General features: G+C 39.0%; 2 protein-coding genes across 4 annotated transcripts in view; one reads left to right on the forward strand and one right to left on the reverse strand.

The window, feature by feature from the left end:
- The first annotated feature begins 525 nt into the window (after nucleotides 1-525).
- Nucleotides 526-4,852, forward strand: LOC124272490 (costars family protein ABRACL-like). Its single transcript, XM_046707685.1, has 3 exons — nucleotides 526-634; nucleotides 2,388-2,455; nucleotides 3,038-4,852. Exons 2-3 carry the CDS (start codon nucleotides 2,395-2,397, stop codon nucleotides 3,220-3,222), a joined length of 246 nt encoding a protein of 81 aa, XP_046563641.1. The 5' UTR covers nucleotides 526-634; nucleotides 2,388-2,394; the 3' UTR covers nucleotides 3,223-4,852.
- A 549-nt stretch (nucleotides 4,853-5,401) lies between these two features.
- Nucleotides 5,402-26,106, reverse strand: part of LOC124272491 (eukaryotic translation initiation factor 4B-like) — a 32,022-nt gene continuing 11,317 nt past the window's right edge. The window contains exons 5-15 of one of the 3 annotated variants that reach the window (XM_046707687.1): nucleotides 25,484-25,535; nucleotides 24,419-24,526; nucleotides 22,878-23,415; nucleotides 22,443-22,477; nucleotides 21,830-22,046; nucleotides 19,580-19,626; nucleotides 16,415-16,650; nucleotides 15,137-15,254; nucleotides 12,261-12,342; nucleotides 10,505-10,574; nucleotides 5,402-8,854 (exon numbers count right to left, since the gene is read on the reverse strand). In XM_046707687.1, the coding sequence (XP_046563643.1) occupies nucleotides 8,792-8,854; nucleotides 10,505-10,574; nucleotides 12,261-12,342; nucleotides 15,137-15,254; nucleotides 16,415-16,650; nucleotides 19,580-19,626; nucleotides 21,830-22,046; nucleotides 22,443-22,477; nucleotides 22,878-23,415; nucleotides 24,419-24,526; nucleotides 25,484-25,535 (1,566 nt within the window). In that variant the 3' untranslated portion in view covers nucleotides 5,402-8,791. Of the gene's footprint in view, nucleotides 8,855-10,504; nucleotides 10,575-12,260; nucleotides 12,343-15,136; nucleotides 15,255-16,414; nucleotides 16,651-19,525; nucleotides 19,627-21,829; nucleotides 22,047-22,442; nucleotides 22,478-22,877; nucleotides 23,416-24,418; nucleotides 24,527-25,483; nucleotides 25,536-26,106 lie in introns of all 3 variants that reach the window. The other 2 variants (XM_046707686.1, XM_046707688.1) reach the window with 2 other exon arrangements.

The following is a 26,106-nucleotide window of genomic DNA, read 5'->3' on the forward strand; positions in this document are numbered from 1 at the left end:
CGATTCCCCACATGGGTACAATGTATGAAGCCATTTCCAGTGTTCCCCGCCGTGTTATTGCTGGAAAACTGCTAAAATCGGGGTAAAACTAAACTCACTCACTCATGAAGTAACTTAGGCAATACTGCTATTAGATTTTGGAGAGCCATTCGTCTAAAAGGACAAAAAATAATTGTTTTCTTTTCATGAAGTCTTTTTAAAGCACGGAAGTAACTAACATAATAGAGAGGTCACAGAAAAAAAAATCACCACAAATACAAAAAAAGTAATAAGGAAATTGAAAATCTAAGAAAACGTTTTGGCCTTACCACCTCGTGAATCTTTTAATTTCCTAGTGATTCATGATATTGTTTTTTTCTTTTGTCCCCGTGTACAGCTAATAATAGCTGTGTGAATATATGTCCCTGTTAATCATCTAACGTTACCTGTCAAAAGAATTAAGACATAACGCATTTTTTGCATTTGTAATATAGAAAAAATATAGGTTGTCGTATGGTTAACAGTATATAATGTTGGCCGGGCACCTGCTCATGCGCACATTTCATTCACACTACTTCCGTGTGTTAAAGTGGGTGGGGTAATTCGAAGACGCCAGCGTGCAGTTGTACCAGTAATCCTTTTGAAAGACAAAGTGGTAAGTTTGAACAAACTACTGAAAAATACACAATGATTAGAATTAACGGTTCTTTGCCCCAGTATGTTGAATGTCAGGTGCAGTAATAGAAAGCTAGCACCAATTGAAAGGGAACTAATTCTGTAACGCTTTCAGACCCATTGATGTGAAACAAGAGTATAAATTTTAGCTAGAAATTCACGTTGTACCTTAGAATACCCATGTCATGTATATTATGAAGGTATCTTAAATATTCAGCAATATCCATAGACGTACCTAATATGTTTTGGTGTTCAGCAACACCTGCTTGTGAGAGGCGACTAACGGGATCGGGGTTTCAGGATCGCTGACTTATTGACACTGTCATCGTATCCCAGTTACGTAGATAGATGCTCATGCTGTTGATCACTGGATTGTCTGGTCCAGGCTTGATTATTTACAGACAAAATAACATTATACCACCACTGTCGACATAGGTAACTCTGTGTATTTAAAAATGAATGAATATTTGCAATTATAATGAGAGTGAGTTTAGTTTTACACCGCACTCAGCAATATCCCAGCTATATGGCGGCGGTTATAATGAGTGAAATGTAATAGTTCCATGAAAGTGCAGGTAGAATATATAAAAACATTGTGCTGAGTCAATGTTTGCAACATATACTTTTTAGTTATTTTTATGATCTATCGATCTATAGTGGTCAAAGCAATCTACTTTTGGACAACTTACTTTAAAAAATAAATTGGTACTGTACAGGTCATCCTAATTTTGGTATGAGTCCTCCCAAACTGGGCAAGGGTTCTCCAAATTTTGGCACAGGTTAACCAAATAGAGTAAGGATGCTCCAAACAGGTGCAAATTTGATGAGAATTTTAGCGTGTTAGCCATTTACGTGTGATATAAATCTCAACTGGGGTACAGACAGTTGGATAAACTCTCAGCTGTGACCTTGATCTTTGATGATGTTCACACTATCAACAACCAGCTTCTCAGAAAGGGGCTCCAGATGTCTATTGTGTAGCTACAATATTCTAAGTATGGCAATAATAACCTATTTTCCGAGTCTGATAAAGCACTCCTCCTCGGTTATGGTTGGTCGAGGGCTTACTTTCCCAACCATAACAGAGGAGGAGTGCTTTATTATACATATAAACCGTCAATGATGGATAATTAGATGATCATGTAATGAAGCTACATAACAGTAACTGAAGTGCTAGTAAGATCAATTGAATGACAGTAGGCCTATAGATAGATAATTCAACCGTCGTTCTTTCTCAGCCCGGTGGCTGTGAGGTAGAGCGTCCGCTTATGAATCTGAAATATACGGTCCCAATCCTGCTAGGGAAAACATTTGCACATTTAAGTTGATCTTTGATGATATTTTTCAATTGATTTCAAACACTAACATATCATCTGAATTTGAATGTTGATGTTAATATAGAGTTAGGAAAAAGTAAAACCTGGGAAGAGGTCTTACTTACAAAAAGTAAAACCTGGGAAGAGGTCTTACTTACGAAAAGTAAAACCTGGGAAGAGGTCATATTTACAAAAAGTAAAACCTGGGAAGAGGTCTTACTTACGAAAAGTAAAACCTTGGAGCAAACAAAAACCTGAAGTGCGGTAATTCCGGGAAAAGAAGCCATGTCTAATATATAGTGAGAAGCAGCCTTCAGGTTTATATTTCCTGTTGTTCAACATTGCACAATATGAAACACTGAAGCTATCAAATTTGCTTGAGATATAGTCAAAATAAAATTAAAGTTTGTTTTTCAGGGAAATCATGAATGTTGAGCATGAAGTAGGCCTTCTGAAGGATGAAATAAAAAGATTAGGAAGTCCAGGTAAAGATGCAGTTTATGGTTATTGGTATGACATAGTTTGATACTGGTGGAGGGCAGACACCAACTGTGGAACTCCACACATGCTTGGAACATAATGGAGTGAACCTTCCACTAGCTCTCTGGGAAGGGCGGTGGGGTAGCCTAGTGGTTAAAGTGTTCACTCGTGATGCCGAAGACCCTGGTTCGATTCCCCAGATGGGTACTATGTGTGAAGCTCATTTCTGGTGTCCACCACTGTGATATTGCTGAAAGCGGCGTAAAACCATACTCACTCACTCTAATAACATGAGACCTGAGTTTAAAGTAGCTCCCCTGGGCATCGTTCCACAAAGGTATCTTAGCACTGTGATGATCATAATTAATTAATCTTCGGCAGCCCATGATTATTGTAAGTCAGTCTCAAGAATCTCAGATCCTGACAGGATTCTTTACAGATTACCATCACATTCATATTGCAGGAACACTGAAGAGTGTGTCAAAACAACAAACAAAGACATCATTACAATTGTATTGTTTCCAACTATTTCAATAGTTAAAAAGCACCAAATCGTTGTATAAAATTGTCTACACGTCCTATTTCAGGTCCTGATGGAAATGTATGCGTTACATTTGGAGTCCTTTTCAACGATGATAGATGTGCTAATATATTTGAGGCCCTGGTTGGAACCCTCAAAGCAGCAAAGAAGAGGAAGATCATCAAATATGAAGCGGAGCTTCTGTTGCAAGGGGTTCATGACAACGTCGAGATCGTACTACTGCAAGAGTGACATTAGCACAATGTAGAAAATGTGATAGAAATATAATACTCAAAAGAAGTTAAGGACCTCTTTATTAATTGACATGACTACAGTCAATCTGTGACAATCCAGTTTTGCATAGCATAACAGATTAGCTATGAATACAAAAGAATTGGTGGTTCTTTATTTCTTTTGAGTAGTATATATACTTCCAACATTATCAGGTTCAGGTGAAATAAACGTTCCTCATATATTTTTATTTTTTTTTTTGTCATAGAGAATATTAAAGCATGCAATAAGGCTGAAGCGAGTACATGAAATACTTAAGTGATTTGTGAATGTGTTTTAACCACATTGTTTATTTCATTCTTACATTTCCAATCTTTTCAATTGAATCACTTGCTACTTTGTTATGTTGCTGACATTTTTTGTTTACAGTCTTTCTAGTTTTTGTTTGTTTTGTCTCATCATACTCGAACAAGCATGTGTTCATACTTTCAAAGTTTCTTCAACAAAGTTGTCCAGTATTATATAGGGTTCATTTTTCCCCTCTGTGCCAACTGTATGTTATTGCTTGATAGTAATTGGGATTTACCTTTCAATTAGACCTGCTTAGAGGCCAACAGCTGGCCCTATCTGCAGCAAATGCCAGTAAAAATTCCCGAAGTGAAATTAAACACTTGCCAAATCATACTGATGCATTATGACAAATGTGGTTTTGTTGACATGATATGTATTTCATTGAAAACAGCAACAAGATTTAGGAAGAGACTTAAGTGCTTAGTTCAATTAATTTTTTTTTCAAAATTAAAATTTTATAAAAATAATAGTTCTTTCTAATTTACCTGCCAAGAGCACTTACTTTGTAGTAAAATATTTTTGGAATGTTGGAGAAATAATTGGTGCTTAAAAAAACGGAGTATTTCACATTGTCTGCTATTTGTAAATCAGACAAATTTATTGATGAATCATAGGGATTGACATACCTTATCCAGAGCAAAGATTGAAATATGTCAGTGGCTAATATTGCTGTTTTATTTGCTCATAGTATTCATTGTAATCCATGTATGAAATTAAGAATTAACAGAATTTAAATGTCATGACAAATGATACTGTCATCAAGGGTGTTCATGATTGTAAACTTTTGTATGATATATCAGCTCAAAAGTGTCATGATATATCAATATGTCAATTAACATCAAAATGTTTTCTTTTTCTGTATGTATTCTGATCTCTGATGTCCATCTTTACCTTGGTGGTTTTAACAAATGCAAAGAATTCTATGGCAGCGAATTATTAATTTAGTATTGATGGAATATCAACATAATTTATTGAGATGAGACTGGTATAGAATAACATTACTAATTGTCCTACTAAACCCTTGTCACATATCAGATATTTTAGAATCCATGTATGACATATTTCATATAGATATGTTTCACAATTAATCTTTCAAAAAGAATTAAAGTGCCTTGTATTTATTTTTTTTTCAAGGTTTCCGCAGCTGTATAAGAATATATATATTTTGATCACTGTTGTGCAGTTTACGGGATAGTTTTTGTATGACAATTAGTTTTGTGCAATAAGCAAAATTTTTCTACACGTTTATGAGGATCCCGAACTGAGAAGAAACATTCAAAATAAAGGTCAACACTTGTCATTTTGAGTTGCCTTCTTCTTTGGGAATATGCAAATATTGGAATGAAGTACTTGTATGGTAATTAGATAGGATTCAATACACATTTAATTCAATTCATACACATGTATACACTTTGAGTTATCTTAAGTTAAAATTTGAAGGCAGAAAGGATCCCCAACATCCCTGCATGTCTCCATTATCAGTAAAGCACAATATGCCTCAGTACACCTCACTCAGTATTGCAGCTATATGGCAGCGGTCTGTATATAATCAAGTCTGGGCCAGACAATCCAGTGATCAACATTAGCATTGATCAACGCATTTGGGATACGAGGACATATGTCCACCAAGTCGTTTGATGTGAGTACAATTGTGAAGCCATGGTGTCCTTTGTCATGGAATATTCTAGCAATATCATGGTGGAGAGACACCAGAAATGAGCTTCACACATTGTACCTATGGGGGGAATTGAACCAGACCTTTGGTGTGATGAGCAAACGCTTTTACCACAAGGCCACCCCACTCACTGTGAACATTCCACAGAGCTATAAAGAATAACCAAATCATTTCAACTTGTATACTTATTTTATTAAAATGGATGAATTCTTCTCCCAATCTGTACAAGCCTGTGATGTTTATCTACAAGACACTAACATGCCCCTGTGAGAGAATTTACAGGTACATGCACAAATGGCAGAAACCACAAACAATTGGCACCAGGTAAAGACAACAGAAATGAAAACCTTTCACCCTTAACAACAAAACATACAGCATTAACAAGCATGGCCCAGCAGTGACAGTATACAAGATCTGCATCCTAGAGTGCTTGTGGCAGGCTATCCCAACTGGGGCAGTGTAGGGGATGCTACCTCAAGTTGGGGCATAACTGAGAAGTCAACCAATTGGATAATGGCATCCAAGAGTGAATTCATGCAGATAAATGATGTTTAAACACCTGGGTAATGGAACCATTCTATAACATGAGTGAAAAAGGGTCAATCTTCAAAATTGGGCCTCACATGTTGTACCCATATCAGGAATCAAACCTGGACTGCTGTTGTGAGTGAACACTTTACCCACTCTGCCCAAACTATTATATGAAAGATAACCAAACTTCATTGTAATCAGGACATAGCTTGCATGTCTATTGATTTTTTTACTCAGATACCATTTAAAGGAAGTTAAAGAACACTCGTTTTTTTCATACGACTATAGTTAATTTTTTATGGCTGGTAGTATTACAACACACAGCCTTCCAATTGCGGGTGTCCTTTAACTTGTTAAACAGGAAATTTCAGATTATTATTTTTTTTTGGTAAACATTCACAAACCAATTTACCCTGATTGACATCTCTGCATGTGTGTGAAATTATAAGGGATTTTTAAGCAAAACCTGCCTGGAAGGAGACATACACCAACTTAATATACCTGCAAACTGAAGATAAGAATTTAATGGGTGAAAAAAGTTTAAACTATGTCTTGGCTGTGCAAACGGCATCAGAAAGCTTGTGTTTCCCAAACTAGTACAAGACCCTGTGCCTTAAGGTCAGGTGTTGGGTCAACCCCAGAGAAAACCAGTTACATCCTTAGAAGTCAGGGGCCACTTGCACAAAGCAATAATAGTCTGTCTTCAGCCTGTGGTGGAGTATGGCTGTTAAGATCGCTTTGTGCATGTGGGCCCAGTTGTACACAACAGCGGACATACAAATGTTCACCAGACAGTGTTTCTAACATCATTCAACGTAAGCAAGTAAGGGGCAGTGAATGTTATTCTTTGAAGCTGTTGCAGTGTCTACAGGTATAGATCTACATGAGTACCTGAAGGTAATACCTCAAGGGTGTACCGCAAGGGAGGTAACCCAATGTTAGTTGTACATACATGTTTTGATTGTGATAGCAAAACCAAACCAAACCAAACTTTGTTTAGATGGACATTTTTTTTACAAAAATGAAAAAATAAACGCTTAGAGAAATACCAATGTCAGATTCTGTGGTAATTCACTGAATTGTTGCTACAGAAGTACTTAATCCGTCTTGTATTCATATGAAACGTGATATATACAATTACGATTAAATACACAGGCAAGATGAAACGAAGAAGAAAGTCTGAACTGTTGAAAAAAGGAACATTTCGAATACTTACATTATCAAAGTATTGAAATACCGAGGCTAAGATGAAACAAACATTGGTTCTTAGGCAAACACTACAAAATAGAGACAGAGATCTATCTTCAAACTTGAAATCTGTCAGAATTTCTGAATTTGTCAACTGGACAAAAATCTTCATGTGTGTTTCAGCTGCAGACAAGAGAGAAGGATTATGTTTCTGTTAGAATTAACAAGAAATCACGGTTGTGGGAAATCTGCAGAGAAAGTTAACAGTTATTTACAAAAACAATTCATGTTTCCTTAATAAAGAATATTGTTTAGATAAACACTAGCTACGTCAGATATCTTCACATAGACCATCCATAATCATGACCAGACTTATACAGACAGTAGGGCGAAATAGCATGTAGGCTGCTATCACTTATATAGCATTTACACAGGGTGCTATATCTTTTATAGCATGTACATAAGGTGCTATGGCTTACACAGCATGTAGAGAATATGAAGTTGAGGAGTATGCTGGATCAACGAATCAAATTGCAGGAGAGCATCTTTGAGTGTCTTCTCCAACACTGATCAGCCACAGGGAATATATCCAGTTTTCCACATCTGTATTGACAAAGTCTAGCTATTGGCTGACATCGTGGTTCATAGATTCTCCATATCTCCTACCTGAGATATAACATCCATAGAAAATGATTGATTCAGTGCTGTGCAGATGTACAGCATCAGAGGTTAATGATGTACAATATTAGACCGAGGAAGTTCCGATCTCCCTACAACAACAAGTAATGGACAAAGTTTGTCACAAAGCTCATGTACAAATGCCAACAAAAGGAAACCTTGTAATTACAAACGGGGACAATCTTACACAAATATGGACACAACATCCCATTACAATATGATTATGATAAACAGGACGTTACGTCCTGAAGGTGCAAAGAAAAACCTTCGTGACCATAGTTAGTGGATGGTTCAATGAGACATCAATATGTTGAATTCAAATATACCAGAAAAATAGGTATGAATGAAGAATAGAAGACACCAAGGGCGGCTACTTGGTGGGGGAAAGCTTAAACAGTTCTTCTCAAAATATATTCAATGTCAAGGTCGTAACACTAATGATCAAAGGCAACACTTACTTCAAATTATGGACCAATGTCCGACACAGATACATACACAATGAACATGGAATTAAGTCTGAATCATGCAATCTAAAATTTCCAGAAATTTGAAATTGAACAATATATTAAAACAAATTTATTATTAATACTTCAGAAAAGCAAATAACAGTAACAGTTACCATGGTTACAGATGGAACCTGAATTCAATAATATGTCCAATGTTCCATCTTTGCATGGTCTACTAGAATACAGGGCAGTACCGTTATGTGAACATTTCTCAACCAAATCACTTTATCTCACAGTTAGTTCTCGTCTGTTCTACATTATGAACTTTACACATTTTTTTCTACTTTTCCAAGTATTTCATAAAAAATATGAAATTTCAGAAAATATTTCATTTCATTTAACTAACAGCATTCACATATTTTTCTCAACTTTCCCATCCTGAATATACTCAACGCTATCTCTTACCCTGTTCACACTTAATAGACACATGTCAAAATTTTATGTTGTAATGATAATTGATTTCACACTTCATCAAGTCAAAGGAGCAAGTAACAATTACAGTCTTTACAACTTTTGCAACTGTTTTATCTAAAAAAAACTATTTTCACACCAGTAGACAATTGTAAGATATGTTGATGCTGGTAGTTCGCGATTTGATTCCATAGTCAAGCTGACACATGTCATATGCTGAGTTGCTTGCTGAACAACATTATGTCATCAATTATGTCGAGTCCTTGTCTTCTTCATCCATGAGAAATGAATATTTGTTTGTATCTGACCAGTCCTGAAAAAAAAGACAACACAAGAAATTATTTGATCAAATGAGTGGTCAATTTAATTATAAGAAAAGATTAAATTTTGGACAATGAGTATCATTACTGATTTTACAAAAACAATAGAAGAGTGACGATACAGAAATCTTGAAACAATACGATTCAATTCGATTCAATGCATATCATGATATGCAATCTTAAGTTTCCTTAAAAAAGTAAATTTTGATAGCAAATAACAGTGTAAATGTTGACATAACCGTCAATTTCTAGTGAAAATTGACAATTTTAAGGTCAAAGAGACATATCCCGATACGAAAGAAGTATCGATATATTTATTGTCAGATAAAGTATCACAATACTATGATATATCATCATCACAGATCTACAAATGTTTTATGTGTCAAAATTCTTGAATTTTTTAAATGAAAGTCACACTAAAGTATAAATTCTGAAACTAGTTTCATAAAATCAGTGTGACAAGCAATAATTATTTCTCAATACTTTCGATCTCACCAAAACAACACGACTAAGGTTGCTGTCTTCAAAAACCACAAAGATCAAACAACATCAACAACATTCAAATGGCAACATTACAAGCATTCTCCTCCCCCTGGTCAAAAAAACCTCAGCAACATTCCAGCTATATGGCAGCAGACCAGACAATCCAGTGATCAACATCATGAGCATCAATCTCTGCATTGGGATGCAATGACAAGTGTTAACCATGTCAGCGAGCCTGACCACCCGATCCTGTTAGTCGAGTCTTTTGACAAGCATGGGTTGCTGAAGATCAATTCTAACCCGGATAATCACAGGTGGAACTAAGTCCTACTTTGACTGACTGACTGAGTTTGGTTTTACACCGCTTTTAGCAATATTCCAGCAACATCACGGCGGGGGACACCAGAAATGGGCTTCACACATAGTCCTACTTTGAAGTGTTATATGACCGCAATGTTGAAATTCAGTGATTGTGATTGTGTGAGTTTGAACTTAATACCACTTTGAACAGTATTTCAAAGTTCTGTCGACGACAGCTTGATATGGGAGAAAAAGCCTGTATTGATCCAGGTCTCTGATGTTTACACATTTGGTAAAACCTTTCTACACAGACATGTTGCGAACAAACTTAGAAACATAAACAAACCAAATCTGGGATTTAAACCTCTAGGTTGTTGGTAGCACAAAAGACTTATTAACATCAACATACAGCACCTTAATTGGCGAGGCCCGAAACACAACGGGATGAAATGGTAAATGAAAATCATTTCAAAGAAGCATTTCCAACTCTGACAGGATTAGGTTGAGAAAGAGGGAAGGGAACTATGAATAAGTATATAGTATTTTAGAAATACCACAGTGTGTCAGTCAAATGTGTGAGGAATTCAAACTGATGCAGACTGGAATGTACTGAGAAGCGGAGTATGTACTTAAAAGATCATGGATAGCAACATGGACAAACACAAAGATCTAAATCCTGGTGAGACAAGGGACATAACTCTGCTCAGTTGTAGCATCTAAGACCACTGGGACCCTATGATGTTCAATATGCATATTACCCAGATTTAATAGTGTGCATTGCACTGTCATTGTGAGCTGCCAAGCCTCTTGTGACACTAGAATTTGTGCAGCACAGTAAAATATTATCATTGAGTTTCTACCTTTTTTTTAGTTTCTTCAAATTTTGGCATCTCTTCTATCGACTTTGGGATGTGCTTTTCTCGGACTCCTCTGTAACAGACATAAAAGTTACAAATTAAATGAAAGAAACTTTAAATGCTCAACAACAAGACAACAAGCACCTGTTGGTGACATCCAGTTTCCTCTAGAGCAACTACAGATTGAAGTTTTAATCCCTCAATCACTCAAGGGAGATTCACTTTGCCTGATGTCTTCAGTCTTCAGTGAATCAGCTTTTGTGAGCACTGAGATCATCTCAGCTCAATTCTTTGTGTACACACACCTCCATGTTGGCTTCCATGAAATTATTTCATTATCTTATAGTAGAAGCAGCTGTTATCAATCTCTCAACTTCCTATACAACTCTAGCGCTGATATTTGTCGGAACAGCGGAACCAATTATTGCTATACTGAATGGCTAATTGTGATCGATCTCTTGCATTACTATAATCATTTCTAAAGCAACATTTGCAAAAAATCACAAAGCAGCATTAACCATGTCAACTCAACTTAAATTTCAAAGCAGGCAAAAACAAATTTAAAAAAATATTACGTAAACAACAAAACAAATGGTGACAAGAAGGGCACCTGATTGAAATAAATATCTGAGTAAAGATTGTAGCAAAAACAAATCTGATAAATTTAAAGAAAGCAAAATCTGAAGCAATATAACAGGGCATATGCTCAGTCATTTCATGTAATTACAACACCCCATCCTCCAGTATATTCTACACAACAACTAAAGTGTGGATTTAAAAAACAAACAAATTAATGTAATTTGGAATCAATTATTAAATTACACCTGAAAATGGATCATAAAAGATGGTTGAGGAATGATCTGAGTATTTTTCATCTCTAACATGTCAAATCTCGAAAGGTTTGGAAAACAAGTTCCCTTGTCAATACATAGTTGAGTAATGCTACTCATTTTCAAATACATTATGCATTCATGTATTCATATGAATTTTAACCATTTTCCTTAGTAAACCTGAATGTTAATTACAATTCATTTTGCAATATTTGACAGAAAAAGGCTGGGCATGGTGAGTGTCACAAGAAACATGTAGTATTTTAGCAAGTGACTTGATCAATAAAAACAAATGTCATCAATCATCCATAAAAACGTACAATGCACTGGTGCAATATCTGCCCCATTGTACCAGTGCTTAAAGACAACCATTTATTTGGTGCACATGTTGTCAGTTGTGACCATCCAAATCTAAAAATACAATTTCTTTGTAAGATGACCTGAGCTTATGCCCTCCGATATTACCCCTGCAACTCAACTCTTGACATCTATATGAAAGGAAGCAGCAACAGGCTAACCAAGTATAGATTATTCTGATGAACTTGACTATTGTTCATGTCAGTCACCATGCATCAAGAACAATTATTGTGTTCATACACATGATTATAGCATTATTTGTGACATGTTTTACAGTCCATATCTCAGCTAAATCACTTCATTTTTCTTGTTGCTTAATTTCCAAACCTTATTTTAGTAAACCAATACTTATTTCATGTCACAAATGACTTTATTCATAGAACTAGTACCTAACTGAAATTTATCTATTACAGCAAACAATCAAATATATCTAGGATATTTTTTTGTTGCCATGGAAACATTCAGTGAGATGCTTCTGACCCACATCTAGACTTGGTCTACCTGTTTGAGAGTACAAAGAAAAAGAAACAGAGCACTCAGTCATGTCTACTTATCAAAGCACATGGACTGACTTTTTATCGGAGCCACGCCCCCTTTCACCACCTCGGCCCATTCCTCGACCTCGGCCACGGCCCCTCTCCGAATAACCCGGCCCTGTCAACAGAACAACAGTATTCTGAGACTTCACCCTACCTAACCTTGACCTATTCCATCTGAAGCTGACAAGTATTGACCTGTGCATCCTGTCAGATTCAACTACTGTGATCTGTACACACACAGCAGCAATATTCAATGGGCTACATCACAAATTGATTTCATATTTCTTCACGTGAAAAAAACATTTTCCCATGTGAAACATGCATTTTTAGGGTGTTTTCATGGTCTTTTCTGACAGTGAATAACAGATTCTGTGACTTTGTTACTGCACAAGAGTGAAGGAAATATTATAGAATAGTGTCAAAGCACTGTAGCTCAATATTTACATGTCAGTCTAATAATTTAGTCATGTTGATCACTCAAATGTGCTAACATGATCACACTCTAGTGTTTCTGTGAGAATGTTTCATAGAGAGACTGAAGTGACAGGGGTTCTCATCGTAAAAACCCACGACCATTGGTATGGTGAAACCCACGACCATTGGTATGGTGAGACCCACGACCACTGGTATGGTGAAACCCACAACCACTGGTATGGTGAGAGCCACAACCATTGGTATGGTGAGAGCCACAATCATTAGTATGGTGAAACCCAAAACTATTGGTTGCGTGGGTCAAGGTGCTGGAAAACAAAAATCACAATCAAATTGTGTATGGGTCAAGAAATATGGGTCAAGAAAAAGGGTGACAACTCTGCATTGCAAGCCTGCCTGATATAAGGATTTAATTCCCCTTCCAACAGAGACACAGTAAACATTAGGTGAGGTGAAATTGGGTTTAACGTCATACTTAAGAATATTTCGCTCACATGAAGTGCATGCGTGTGTATGTGTGGCTGCTTGTACCAGCCCAGACTTAAGCTGGTTTTATAGTGCTAGCCCACTGAGATACCATGCCGCAGTTAAGCATGAACACCCCACTCAGACACATTATACTGACTCCGAGCCGACCAGTCCTTGTTGTACCCATTAATGCCAAGAGCCAGACAGGGACCAACAAGTACCATATTTTAACGTCCTTTGGTATGAAGCTGCCGGGGATCGAACCCACAACCTTTCGCTCTCCGGGCAGACGCTCTAACCACTACACCATGGAAGCGGTCAGATGTAAGTTAATTTCTGTCTTCCTTTAAGGCATTGCAGCCATACTGAAAATTTGAAAGCAGTCTCCAAAACAACTCCGACAACCTCGAGTTTTCAATGAGAGACAACTGTGTACTGGCATTAGTCAGACAACGCATAATCACGAGGATCATGAATGACACAATATAACAGCTATATGAAGGGGGTTTGTAAATAATCCCTTACAATCTAGTGCTTGACATGAACATCAAACTATGTGTTTGGGATATGACATTGATGTAGAAGCCAGTAAGCTTGACCACTGACCCTGTTAGTCACCTCTGATGACAAGCATGGATTGCTCATGATCAGTTGTAACCTTGCTATTCATGGGCCCTTGGCTTAGTCACAGAATACATTCTTAACCAGTGTTTGCCACTGATATGGCAATGTCCCCCGCCGCTAAAAAATGGAATATCTATATTTACTACTTTGTATTTTGGGGTCATATACAAGATGCCTGAAATGACTGGTATCTGCATAATCACCCAATGTAGGCTGTCAACATACTTGAAAACATTGGGTGCAATGTTTTATGAGATATCGCCTTTAAAAAGCGGTCAAAGTATCGTGGTGACCTTGAAGATAAGGTCAAGGTCACCCAAAATCAACTGGTGTTTGCGTAATCCCCCAATGTATGCTGTCACCAAATTTGAAGACATTGGGTACAACAGTCCATGAGATGCCGTGTTAAGAAGAGTTGGAAAAGTGTTCAAAGTGTCGTGGTGACCTTGAAAATAAGGTCAAGGTCACCTAAATACACTGGTGTCTGTGAAATCCCCCAATGTAGGCTGTCACCAAATTTCAAGACATTGGGTACAACAGTCCATGAAATATCGCGTTAACAAGAGTTAAAAGCGTGCAAAGTGTCATGGTGACATTGAAGATAAATACACTGGTGTCTGTGAAATCCCCCAATGTAGGCTGTCACCAAATTTCAAGACATTGGGTACAACAGTCCATGAAATATCGCGTTAACAAGAGTTAAAAGCGTGCAAAGTGTCATGGTGACATTGAAGATAAGGTCAAGGTCACCAAAATAAACTGGTGTCTGTGTAATCCCCCAATGTAGGCTGTCACCAAATTTGAAGACACTGGGTACAACATTTCATGAGATATCGCGTTAAGAGTTTGAAAAGTGGTCAAAGTGTCGTGGTGACCTTGAAAATAAGGTCAAGGTCACCCAAATCGACTGGCGTCTGCGCAATCCCCCAATGTAGGCTGTCACCACATTTGAAGACATTGGGTACAACAGTTCATCAGATATCACGTTAACAAGAATCGGGACGTACGTACATACGGCCGTACGGATGGACGCCGCTGAATACATAGTCCCCTGTTCCGCATTGCGGCGGGGGACAATTATTCATGTGAAATTACTTTGGTTATAGTCCTCTAGAAATGTTCTAACAAATTTCCTTTATGGTGTGTACACAAAATATATCAATCTCTTTTGGCTCATAATCAGTATGAAGATTTTGAAAATACATCACTTTTCCACAAAGAGCAGCCTAAGGAGTGAGTGAGTTAAAATTTATCGTCACATGGCAATATTTTGCTGCCTAATGAACAGAAAATATTAACTACATATATGTTGGGGGTCAATTTGAAAATCAAACCCAACAATTTTCTGAGACAAAGACACTATTTTCATGTTTACTGTTTCTCACCTCTGTTGTCTGAGTCATTGTCCTGCCTTTTACCCCAAGCATTGTCCCGTGGGGCGTTATCTTGACGCTGTTCAGGGCGACCTTTACTCCACTGGTTAGATCCAGGAGACGTTCCCGGCTGGAAACCAAATAATCAGTAACTGACATCTCACATTTAACAATAAAATAACTTAAAATAAATAATCATACAGTTAGCTCAATTTTGGGGATCCAATGGCACCATGATATCTTGTGGAAAATATTAGAAATAATTACACATGTATAACAATGCATGTAATTATGCAGAGCATACATAATACAAAATTAGTAAAGGGAGGTAACTGCTGCAATGCACAGAGTCAACATGGCTGTAACTGAATGACGCCCAGGCAGACCAGGGACTAAAACCATGAGCAGTGATCCACACTATCAGCACAGAGCATCACTCTAAGGTCATGCACAGGTTACCATGGCTACTGGGCTCAAGTTCTAACCCAAAACCCTATTGTGAAATTAGTGGTTATGGTTATAGTAACCATGGCAACATAGATAATGTCGCCATGTCTTATGCCACTGTTAACAAATATTAAGCATAACCATGACAACTGACTGCTTGACAACACACAAATACGTGATGTGACAATTTTTCTTTTGCAACTTCTAACAACAATGCCACGTCGAATGGCATCAGGCATAGTCTTCACACAAATAGTATAGAGACAGGATTTCCTGTACCACTCTTAAATGCTTTAACCAAATGGCTAACCTCCACAAAAACATTTTAACACCGCACTCAGCAATATTCCAACTACATGTATATGGAGGCGGCCTGTAAATAATCGAGTCTGGGCCAGACAATCCAGTGATCAACAGCATGAGCCTCGATCTACACCATTGGGATATGATGACATGCTTCAACCATGTCAGCGAACCTGACCACCATAATCAAGTGACAGTGTCTGATATTTTCCAACCTTGTGGTTTGGTAGACTCACTTTTATCTGATGTCATGTGATCCCGCTTATAGAAATGATCCATAAAAGAATGATCTTATCGTCCACTTTATACCCTTCAAAGGCTGCTGGGTGAGTGCCACTTGTACCAATATTCCAGCAATATCACGGTGGGGGGACACAAGAAATGGGCTTCACACATTGTACCTTTGTGGAGAATTCAGTGGGTCTTCAGCGTGATGAGCGAACGCTTTGACGACTACGCTACTCCACCACCCCCAAAAGGCTGCTGGGAACCAAATCTAAATTGGAATCACAGGGTAAGTTCACGTTATTTGAGACTTACATCTGATGAAGTTGGTGACCTGGGTTCTGAAGATTGGGATGATGGAGACGTATGTGATGGTGGCCGTCTGGACCAAGCGTTCTCCTTAGGAGGAGGTGCATCTACCAGTTTGGATGAATCCTCTTTCTTTGGAGACGTGGCTGGCTTGGGCTCTTCCTTGTCATCATTAAAGACATCAGAATGATTGGACAGCTCACTATCACGGCGAGACCGCTGGCTTGTAACTGGAGGAGGGCCTGAAGATACATGGACAGTGTCACGGCAACCAGAGACACATTAAAGAATGTCAGGTTAAGATAGTGCCAGGAAGTCATACTTCGACAAAAATGCGCAAAGGGAGAGCAACATTTAGTGCAGCAAGATACGTCAGTGACAGATTTGACCCCAGTTGCCAAAATCTTATGTTCCAAGACATGCGATCACAAACATGATATGAATGCTATGTTTATAAACCTTGTAAAGTCAATATATATTTGCGATGATAGATATTTTGCAAATTTAATGAATTCAAGGACAACAGTTACATCTACAGGATAATTACAAACTGGTACTTGAGAAATATAGCTCAAGCATACTGAACTTACTCTTCTAAGCTTGTTACATGTTAAACCAGGACTATTCATGCAGTTAGTTATGCAGGAGTTCATTAACAAAAAACTGTTATTACTTCACAGGTTTGTATAGACATTCCCTCTCCCCTCTTAAAAGTTCACAGTTACTTCACAGTGTAGTCATCGAATCCCAATTTCGTAGATCGATGCTCATGTTGTTGATCACTGCATTGTCTTGTCCAGCCTTGATTATTTACAGACTGCCGCCATATAGCTGGAATATTGCTGAGTGCGGCGTTAAACCCAACCAAATCACAGTGTAGTCACCTATTCTTAACCAATGAAATACGCCACTGTCGCGTTCAAGCCAAAGGGAGACCATAAATTCTGAGTTTAACATGGACAGCAATATTTCTCACACAGTATGCGCCAAAGCCTTGCATCCATCTACTCTACAGTAACATATATTAAGATTGGGATTCCATTTTCTCCGTAAAGTATTAGAATATGTACTTAAGTGAAAGAGTGTAATCCTAAATTTGACATGTTAGATCTGAATAATTTCTAAATGGCATTATGTATTAAAAAGTCCTGTGTTAGGTAATGATTGGGTTTGCACATGCAGGGGTGGAAATAACCCATTGCCCGACGCCCGAGTCCAGTGGTTTTTTCTGTCAGGCAAGCAAATTTGTATATCACACTGTACCGGTGTCCAGTTGACTTTCCAATATTAATTATGTTGTTTATTTAAAACATCAACAAGAAAATGGCCGGTATAGTGGAAAAATTATCAGGGCAAGTGATTTTACATGTGCCACTGTACCGGAGTACACTAGCAATTTTAAAGTTATTTCCACCCCTGACATGCAGAGAGTTGGCCACATTTGACTTTCACAAGGCTTCGTTTCCTATGTTGCATAGAAATAAACACGTGTCACGACTACACTAAAAGTCTTGTGCCTTCATGGATAATGGAGGAACAGCATATACAAAACCTGTGAAGTGTTGCCATAGCACTAAAATCCCTAACAGTTTATCTCAAATTGTTGTAGCAGCAGTAAAATCACTAACACTTTACGTCAAAGCTCATCTCAATACCATGTATTACCAGTTGCCACCATGTTTGGTTAAAGTGTGTGAAGAGTGTAGGAATCAACATGCAAACACAGACAAGCACCAAACAATACAATTCTTTTGATATTACCGCGTCACCCATTTCGTTAACATTCGAAAATCTTTGTCAGTACTGTGTTACAAAAAATATTTCACATAAAATGAAACATCTTAGCTGAACTGTAACAAAAATCAATTCCCATACAATTTGTCTTTTTTTTCTTTAGTATAAACATTTCCAAATCAGGCAATCAAAAATGAGTCACTTTAGAAAGCAGAAATCTGATTGGCTAAAGACACGTCTCCAGTTACATTGGGCAGACCAAGAAGTAAGCTCAGATTCACATGAGAAGGGATTTTTAGCAGGTGTTATCAGATCTTCATGCAGAGTAAGTGAATGAGTATGGTTTTACTCCGCTTTTAGCAATATTCCAGCAATATCACGACGGGGGACACCAGAAATGTCATGCAGAGAAACCATTTCAGAGTACATGTTCTGAGTCAAATACGCTGCCTCTTTATAGACACATATTAGAACTACTAAAACACAGACAATATAGCATTCAGAGGTTAAACATGTACCATATATAAGGCGTTATATTGACAATATGCAGCATTCAGTGTTGAAAAACAAAACATGGTGAATAACAGTGTGAATACAAGCCCTGGGTGATACAAGCAGGTTATTATGAAGGCAGCCATTGTCTCACTGGTAGGTAGGTCACGGGTTCGCTATAGATTGTTCCAATTCTCCGAGGGAAACCAAACGTACACTCTGATAAAAAAGACCACTTGAAGAAGATAAAGCAAGAAACTGACAGAAGCACACTTAACATAGGGGAACCTGTCGAACCAGACACAGAAACCATGGCAACAGTCGCTAAGTGACCATGGTCTTCATCAACCGAAATATCTGCACGTTTTACCTTTTCCTAAATATATTAGTCCATATTTCAATTAAGTTCTTTTCATAGATCAAATTCTGAAGCATTGTTACCCCCCCAAACCCAATGTGGCCTTTTTCATTACGATATTAAGGGACCAATTAGCAGACCAAAAAATGTTTAATTGGACTTGGTTATTAGCTGAATTAAGCCAACTTTGAGTGCTGCTAATTAAGCCATAATGGGTTTTGTGAACATTTGAAATTAAACAGGATAATGTAACCTTTTTATATGACACACACACTCACCCACCGATCCATAACATTTTGACATATCGATTTCCATGACACCATTATCTTCAGTTGTCATTTTTCATGAATGCTCCCTATAGAACCAACCCAATTACCAATGATGACAAGTCCGTTTTTTGTTTCGTTCAACAGTTTGGTTTCAAGGCTGAAATGTTCTGTTTTGTTTATTCCCAATTGTTGTTGTGTTACTGGTTGACACATTCCCCTACGGCCACGAGTAGGTCTCTCTCAGGAGGTTGGAACAAACTATACCTGGTCGGACTCCTTTCCCAGAGCTGCTACTAAGACGTCTTTCACGTTTACTACCTCCATCTGAGCGGTCACTGTCTCGCCGAGTCCGATTCCCTGCAGGTCTGGAATAACAGGTAAACATCATGCATCAAGAATTGTTGTCTTTTTAAACAGTCATTTGTGTATCCATCAGCCCATTTACCATGAGTGACCAGAGCAACTTGTAAGTGAGGTGAGGTGATATGGGGTTTAACGTCGTGCTTGAGAATATTTTGCTCATATGACGACGTGCATGCGTGTGTATGTGTAGGTGCGGCTGCTTGTACTAGCCCAGACTTAAGCTGGTTTTATAGTGCTAGCCCACTGAGATACCATGCCCAGGTGAAGCATGAATACCCCACTCAGACACATTATACTGACTCCGAGCTGACCAGTCCTTGTTGTACCCATTAATTCCGAGAGCCAGGCAAGGATCAACAAAACCAATTTTAATGTCTTTTGGTGTGTCATTCATCATAAATACTTTAGTATCAGATATGATTGGTTGGTTGGTTTGTTGTTTAATGCCTCACTCAGATATATCCCAGCTATATGGCGGCGGTCTGTAATTCATCGAGTCAGGACCAGAAAAACCCAGTGATCAACAGCATGAGCATCCATCTCTCTAATTGGGATACGATGACATTTGTCAACCAGCGAATCTGACCCCTTATCCCCATTAGTCACCTCTTACCAGAAGCATGGGTATCAGATATGATCATTCAGAAGTCTTACACTCCATGGCATCCTTTTGCTTCCCATACATGTGGTCAGTACCCTTACCTTTGATGCGACCTTTTTGCTTCCCATACAGGTGGAAAATGGGTTTAACAAATAAATGCCCCTTGGAATTCTGTGAGTGAGTGAGCATGGTTTTACGCCACTTTTAGCAATATTTCAGCAATATCATGGCTGACAGCATGAATGGGCTTCACTCATTGTACCCTTGTGTGGAATCAAACCTTGGTCTTTAACGTGACTAGCGAACACTTTAACCACTAGGCTACCCCACATCAAACCTGAGCCCCAATCCGTTGGTCCTCTATCAACCAACAAAAGTAGCTCAGTTCTATCAATTAAAAGATAAAGCTACTCGTTTTCAATTTTGCGGTCCTTTAATTGAAAACAGAGTAGATTTATCTTCATTCTAGCACGACTGATAAGCTTTTTAAAACCGAACTGTTTGGCTCGCAAGAACACAAGGCGTGAAGGGGCATTTTTCCTTGAAATTGCTTGGAATCGTCCTGTTGAGGGACAGGTTGTGTAATTAACAAAATAAGACATTTTCAACAACATATATGCTTTATTTCAGGAACCAGTATGCTTGTATTTGTAGGAATTAGCATACACAAATAAAAAAAATACAGTTTATACTGTGAGCAAGTACAAGCGAATTATTGATCTCCCCTACTGTATGACAATCGACTCGCCCCAATTCAAGCCGTGAACTCGCTAAGTTTAGTTGCTGCTAACTTTATTCACGGAAATAATTGTTGATAACCACCCTGCTATTCCAAATTTGGAAAAGACCTGACATGCCACATTTTATGTGGGATACATGGACAGTGGAAGTGGAAGGACTGGGCATTATGGCCAGAAGGAAGCGGTCAGGTTAGGACGTGTGGGCCGACGCGTGTTGTTGACGTCATGCCAGCTAGATCTAGACCCGGTTTGAATATACTACCGCTTTTGCGCTGCTGACGGATTTTCCAGCATCGTAGTTTCTTCACTGGGATTAGGGTCAAGAAATTCTTCTTCAAACCATTCGCATTTTACTTCAAAAACACCAAAGATGCTACCGAGGTAGAAATTGCCGATGTCAAACATGTTTGTTTACAAACAATAGGGTCAGTGAGTTCGTTGTATTCATACGCAGTGAATCGGTCACTATAATAAGCGGTCTTAAACTGCCATTTAAGTACGGTTTTGATGAGCTCTCGGCCAATCAAAATCGAGTTTCACACCATATCGTGCTAGAATTGTTGATCGGTTCTAACAAAGAATCACAAGGGGACCTTCCAATGAATGAGTTTGGTTTAACACTGCTTTGAACATTATCTCCAAAATGTCAAAAATATCAGCTACTGAGGTGAGATGGAGGTCAGTTTCCTACCAATATGAAACCAACAAAAATGGTGCTAACAGATGAATGGACAAAATCAAGGGATTTATACCAGTGATTAGGGTCCCTGATTAGCACAATTACACCAGTGACACCCTTATTCATCTTGGAAAATCTACAACACTTCTTCAGTACTACACATTCCACAAACCCAGAGGTCTTACCTATTATCGTAATTCCTGTTCTCTTTCTCTTCATCATATCTGTGTGATATCAGCTGACGTTCACGTTGCAGGCGTTCCTCAATCTCACGCTCACGAGCAGACGTGTCCACTGGTTTTGCGGAGCCAAAAATCGAGGATTTTCTTTCCTCAGCGCCATTAGGGTCTGACGGCTTTGACCTTGGCTGCAGCTGGAGTCTGGGCCTCTCCTTGGGGGCCTCTGGGAGAAGCATTTCCAAACATGAACATCAGTTTGCCAAATCACTACTTGAGAAATATCTTGACAGACTTTTGTCCAAAAACTGTTCCACTCTCACCCTAGTTCACCTATTGATGGCAGCCATTTTTCAAATAAACGCATCTTGATTATACAATTCAATGACTGACATCATAAGCACTGACCAATGCAAACTGGGATGTAGTACGCTTGAACCTCGTCCGCTGTACTGACAACCTGATCTTGTTGGTAATCTCTTACAACACACATGGGTTGCTGAAGGCCAACATTAACACAAAATCTTAATGAGCTTCCAAACAAAAACACTGTATGTACTTGGCACTTAGTCCATTATCTGTGCCATTCCTACTTGCCACTTTTGAGAGTATATTATCTTACCTTGACTAGTTTCTCTACTGTTAGGTCGATCCCCGCTACAAAACAAAATATACAGTGAAATAACAAGCTGAGAAAGTTCAGGTGAACAATATATATACATCATTAAGATTTATGTGGCCTCGGTATTGTTGTCATGAACATAAAAAGTGAGGAAACAAATGAATTTTGCTTAATATAATTTAATTAGTATGCCTTTTCTTCATTTCAATAATTTGAAAAAACTAATAACTACTTTGACTTACAAGTTGCTTCACTCAACTTATTACCTGCATTAATAAATAAAATCATTGGTTAAGAAAATGACTTTATTTTGACCATAACTGTGTTATTTTTCAAGCATGTATTTAAAAGTACTGTTTTAAAATTACTATTTTAATAATGCCCAAACCACTACTACTCTGCTGAAGTAGATATTGTAAACTGATGAGGACCTACCCTCTCGATCCATACCTATCGCTGAATCCTCCGCCTTCCTCCCTTGATTGGAACCCGCTACCAAATCCTCGTCTACCGCCATCCCGATCAGAGAACCCACGGCTCCTGCCTCCATACCTATCCCCATCCCTATCTCCATATCGGTCACTGAACCGTCCGCCACCATCTCTATCGCCAAAAGAACGACCACCATCTCTATCGCCAAAAGAACGACCACCATCTCTATCGCCAAAAGAACGACCACCATCTCTATCGCCAAAAGAACGACCACCATCCCTGTCGCCAAAGCGTCCACCGCCACCGCCACCATCTCTGTCGCCATAACGTCCTCCATCTCTATCGCCAAAAGAACGACCACCATCTCTGTCGCCAAAAGAACGACCACCATCTCTGTCGCCAAAAGATCGACCACCATCTCTGTCGCCAAAAGATCGACCACCATCCCTATCTCCATATCGATCACCGAATCTTCCCCCATCACGGCCACTAAATCCACGACCACCATCACGATCACCTCCACGGTCAAAAGCTGGACGTTCTAAAATCAAAAGGATGATGGATGCATTTAAAGAAGCAACTTTGCAAACACGATTTGGTTTGTTGTTTAACACCGCACTCAGCAATATTCCAGCTATATGGCGGCAGTCTGTAAATAATGGAGTCTGGACCAGACAACCCAGTGATCGATAGCATGAGCATCGATCTACACAGTTACAATACGAAGACATGAGTCAACCAAGTCAGCGAGCCTGTACACCTGATCCCGTTAGTCGCCTGGGTTACTGAACACCAATTCAAACCCAGATGTTTATTTTGCAAACACGAAAAGGATGCTAGACTTCGTGCCTCATTGGCTACAAGCATAGTCACCTTCACAACAATCATGGATCTATGATGGCCAGTTCTATCCCATTTCTTCAAAGGTGTCCAGGACAAGACAGCTGGTACTGTATGTCTTCATGTTTTCCTTACATGATAGTAACCAACCACACCACAATTTCTGATGTCATTCCACTTTCAACACAGTTTGTTAACATACAAATACCCAATTTTAAACACTAACGTTAAACAAGGTGAGGTGACATTGGGTTTAACGTCGTGCTTGAGAATATTTCGCTCAAATGACGACGTGCATGCGTGTGTATGTGTATGTGCGGCTGCTTGTACTAGCCCAGACTTAAGCTGATTTTATAGTGCTAGCCCACTGAGATACCATGCCGCAGTGAAGCATGAATACCCCACTCAGACACATTATACTGACTCCGAGCCGACCAGTCCTTGTTGTACCCATTAATGCCGGGCGCCAGGCAGGGACCAACAAGTACCATATTTTAACGTCTTTTGGTATGACGCGGTCGGGGATCGAACCCGCGACCTTCCGCTCTCCAGGCGGACGCTTTAACCACTATACCACGGAGGCTGTCAACATTAAACAAGATCTTTTCACTCGTTTTGAATTTCCTGGAAGGCAGTACACCATAATCTAGTCAGTAAAGCATATACTCAAAACAGAAATTTCTGTATGGCATAGTAATACTTACCAGGAGCACTGCCTGGCTCTCTCCTCCTCCAATTGGAATCAGTGCGGTCAGGTTCGTCAGCTGATCGGCGATAATCAGAGCCACCCATTCCTCCTCCACGATCATTTCCTGTGCAAGCAGCATCATATTATGGATGTGAGTGAGTGAGTGAGAGAGCTTAGTTTTACGCCACATTAGCAATAATCCAGCAATATCACTGCATTGGACACCGAAATGGGCTTCACACTTGTACCCATGTGAGGAATCGAACGCGTCAACCCGTGATGAGCGGACACTTAAACCACAAGCCAATCCAAGTACCCCTATTATGGATGTACATTGAGGACAACAGTTAACTTGATGCCTACTTCTTCTTCATACAAACATGTGACTCTCTATATAGTATATTATATGGGTTAGTCAGGTTCTACTACAATTTAGCACCCCAACTGACTGACTGACTGAGTTTGGTTTTACGCCGCTTTTAGCAATATTCCAGCAACATCACGGCGGGGGACACCAGAAATGGGCTTCACACATTGTACCCATGTGGGGATTCGAACCCGGGTCTTCGGCGCCGTGATGAGCCAACGCTTTAACCACTAGGCTACCCCACTGCCCCCCAATAAACCTGCAATATCACAATGGGGCAAACCAGACATGGGCTTCACACTTCCGACCCACAAGGGGACTCGAACCCAGGTCTCAAACGTGATGTATGATGCCTTAACCACTTGGCTACCCCACTGCCCCATATCATATGGGGTTTAACATCAACATTTTGTTTAACCAGCAAATGTGCATGTCTGTGTCTGCTTGCATAAGTCATGTTTGCCTGCCAGTTCATAATGCTGAATCATGGTGAGTGGGTGAGTTTAGATTTACGTCGCTTTTAGCAATTTCCCAGCAATATCACGACAGGGGACACCAGAAATGGGCTTCACACATTGTACCCATGTGGTGAATCGAACGCAGGTCTTTGGCGAGATGAGCTTTAACCACTAGGCTACCCCACAACCCCTGCTGAAACATGGACAAAACATCCTGGTGATGTAAGAAGCATTATCGACTGTCGACAAAGCATACCTTGTTGGTTCTGTCCAGCCAAGTCAACACGGATTTTCCTCCCTGCGAATACCTGTGTTTGAACAGAAAACAATAAAATCAGTTTCACACACCCTATGTCTCTACAAACACCGGTGATCACCGATTTTCAGAGATTTACTGATTGACATAATTTTGCTTTTCACGCCAAACAATTTCCACGGATAATCAAGACTGGTTAATTGCTGGCATTGCTGTTATATATTTACATAGCCACAATTCTTTCCAGTTTCAAATTTGCGCATGAATCAGGGTTTTACACGACAGTAAAACCAGTAAGCACAAATGTAGAGAAAGAACACAGAAAACAATTCATTGCGTCCTGTGGGACGTACAATATTATTCATTGTACCGACAACACATCTATGACTTTGCTAAGTGTTTGGTTGTTTCTTTCAAAGCAGTTACGAGCATCATTTCACCCATCAGCTTATATGATCAATAGTTCATTCCAGGCTCTAAAGAAATTATTGAAACATACAGTTCTCTACACCATTACTTCAAAAGACCCTCATATTGCCTGCAAGGACCGTTAAAACTAGGAGCCCATATCTGTGAGTCAAGGTAAAACCCTGCATGAAGAATCAAGACCATAAAACTGTCAA

Source organism: Haliotis rubra, unplaced genomic scaffold, assembly GCF_003918875.1.
Source record: "Haliotis rubra isolate DU_JTF1 unplaced genomic scaffold, ASM391887v1 Scf17, whole genome shotgun sequence".
Lineage (NCBI taxonomy): Eukaryota > Metazoa > Mollusca > Gastropoda > Lepetellida > Haliotidae > Haliotis > Haliotis rubra.

Coding starts and splice junctions, on each gene's coding strand:
- LOC124272490 (XM_046707685.1), top strand. CDS start 2,395: ATGAATGTTGAGCATGAAGTAGGCCTTCTGAAGGATGAAATAAAAAGA. Junction 2,456..3,037: donor AAAAAGATTAGGAAGTCCAG/GTAAAGATGCAG, acceptor GTCCTATTTCAG/GTCCTGATGGAAATGTATGC.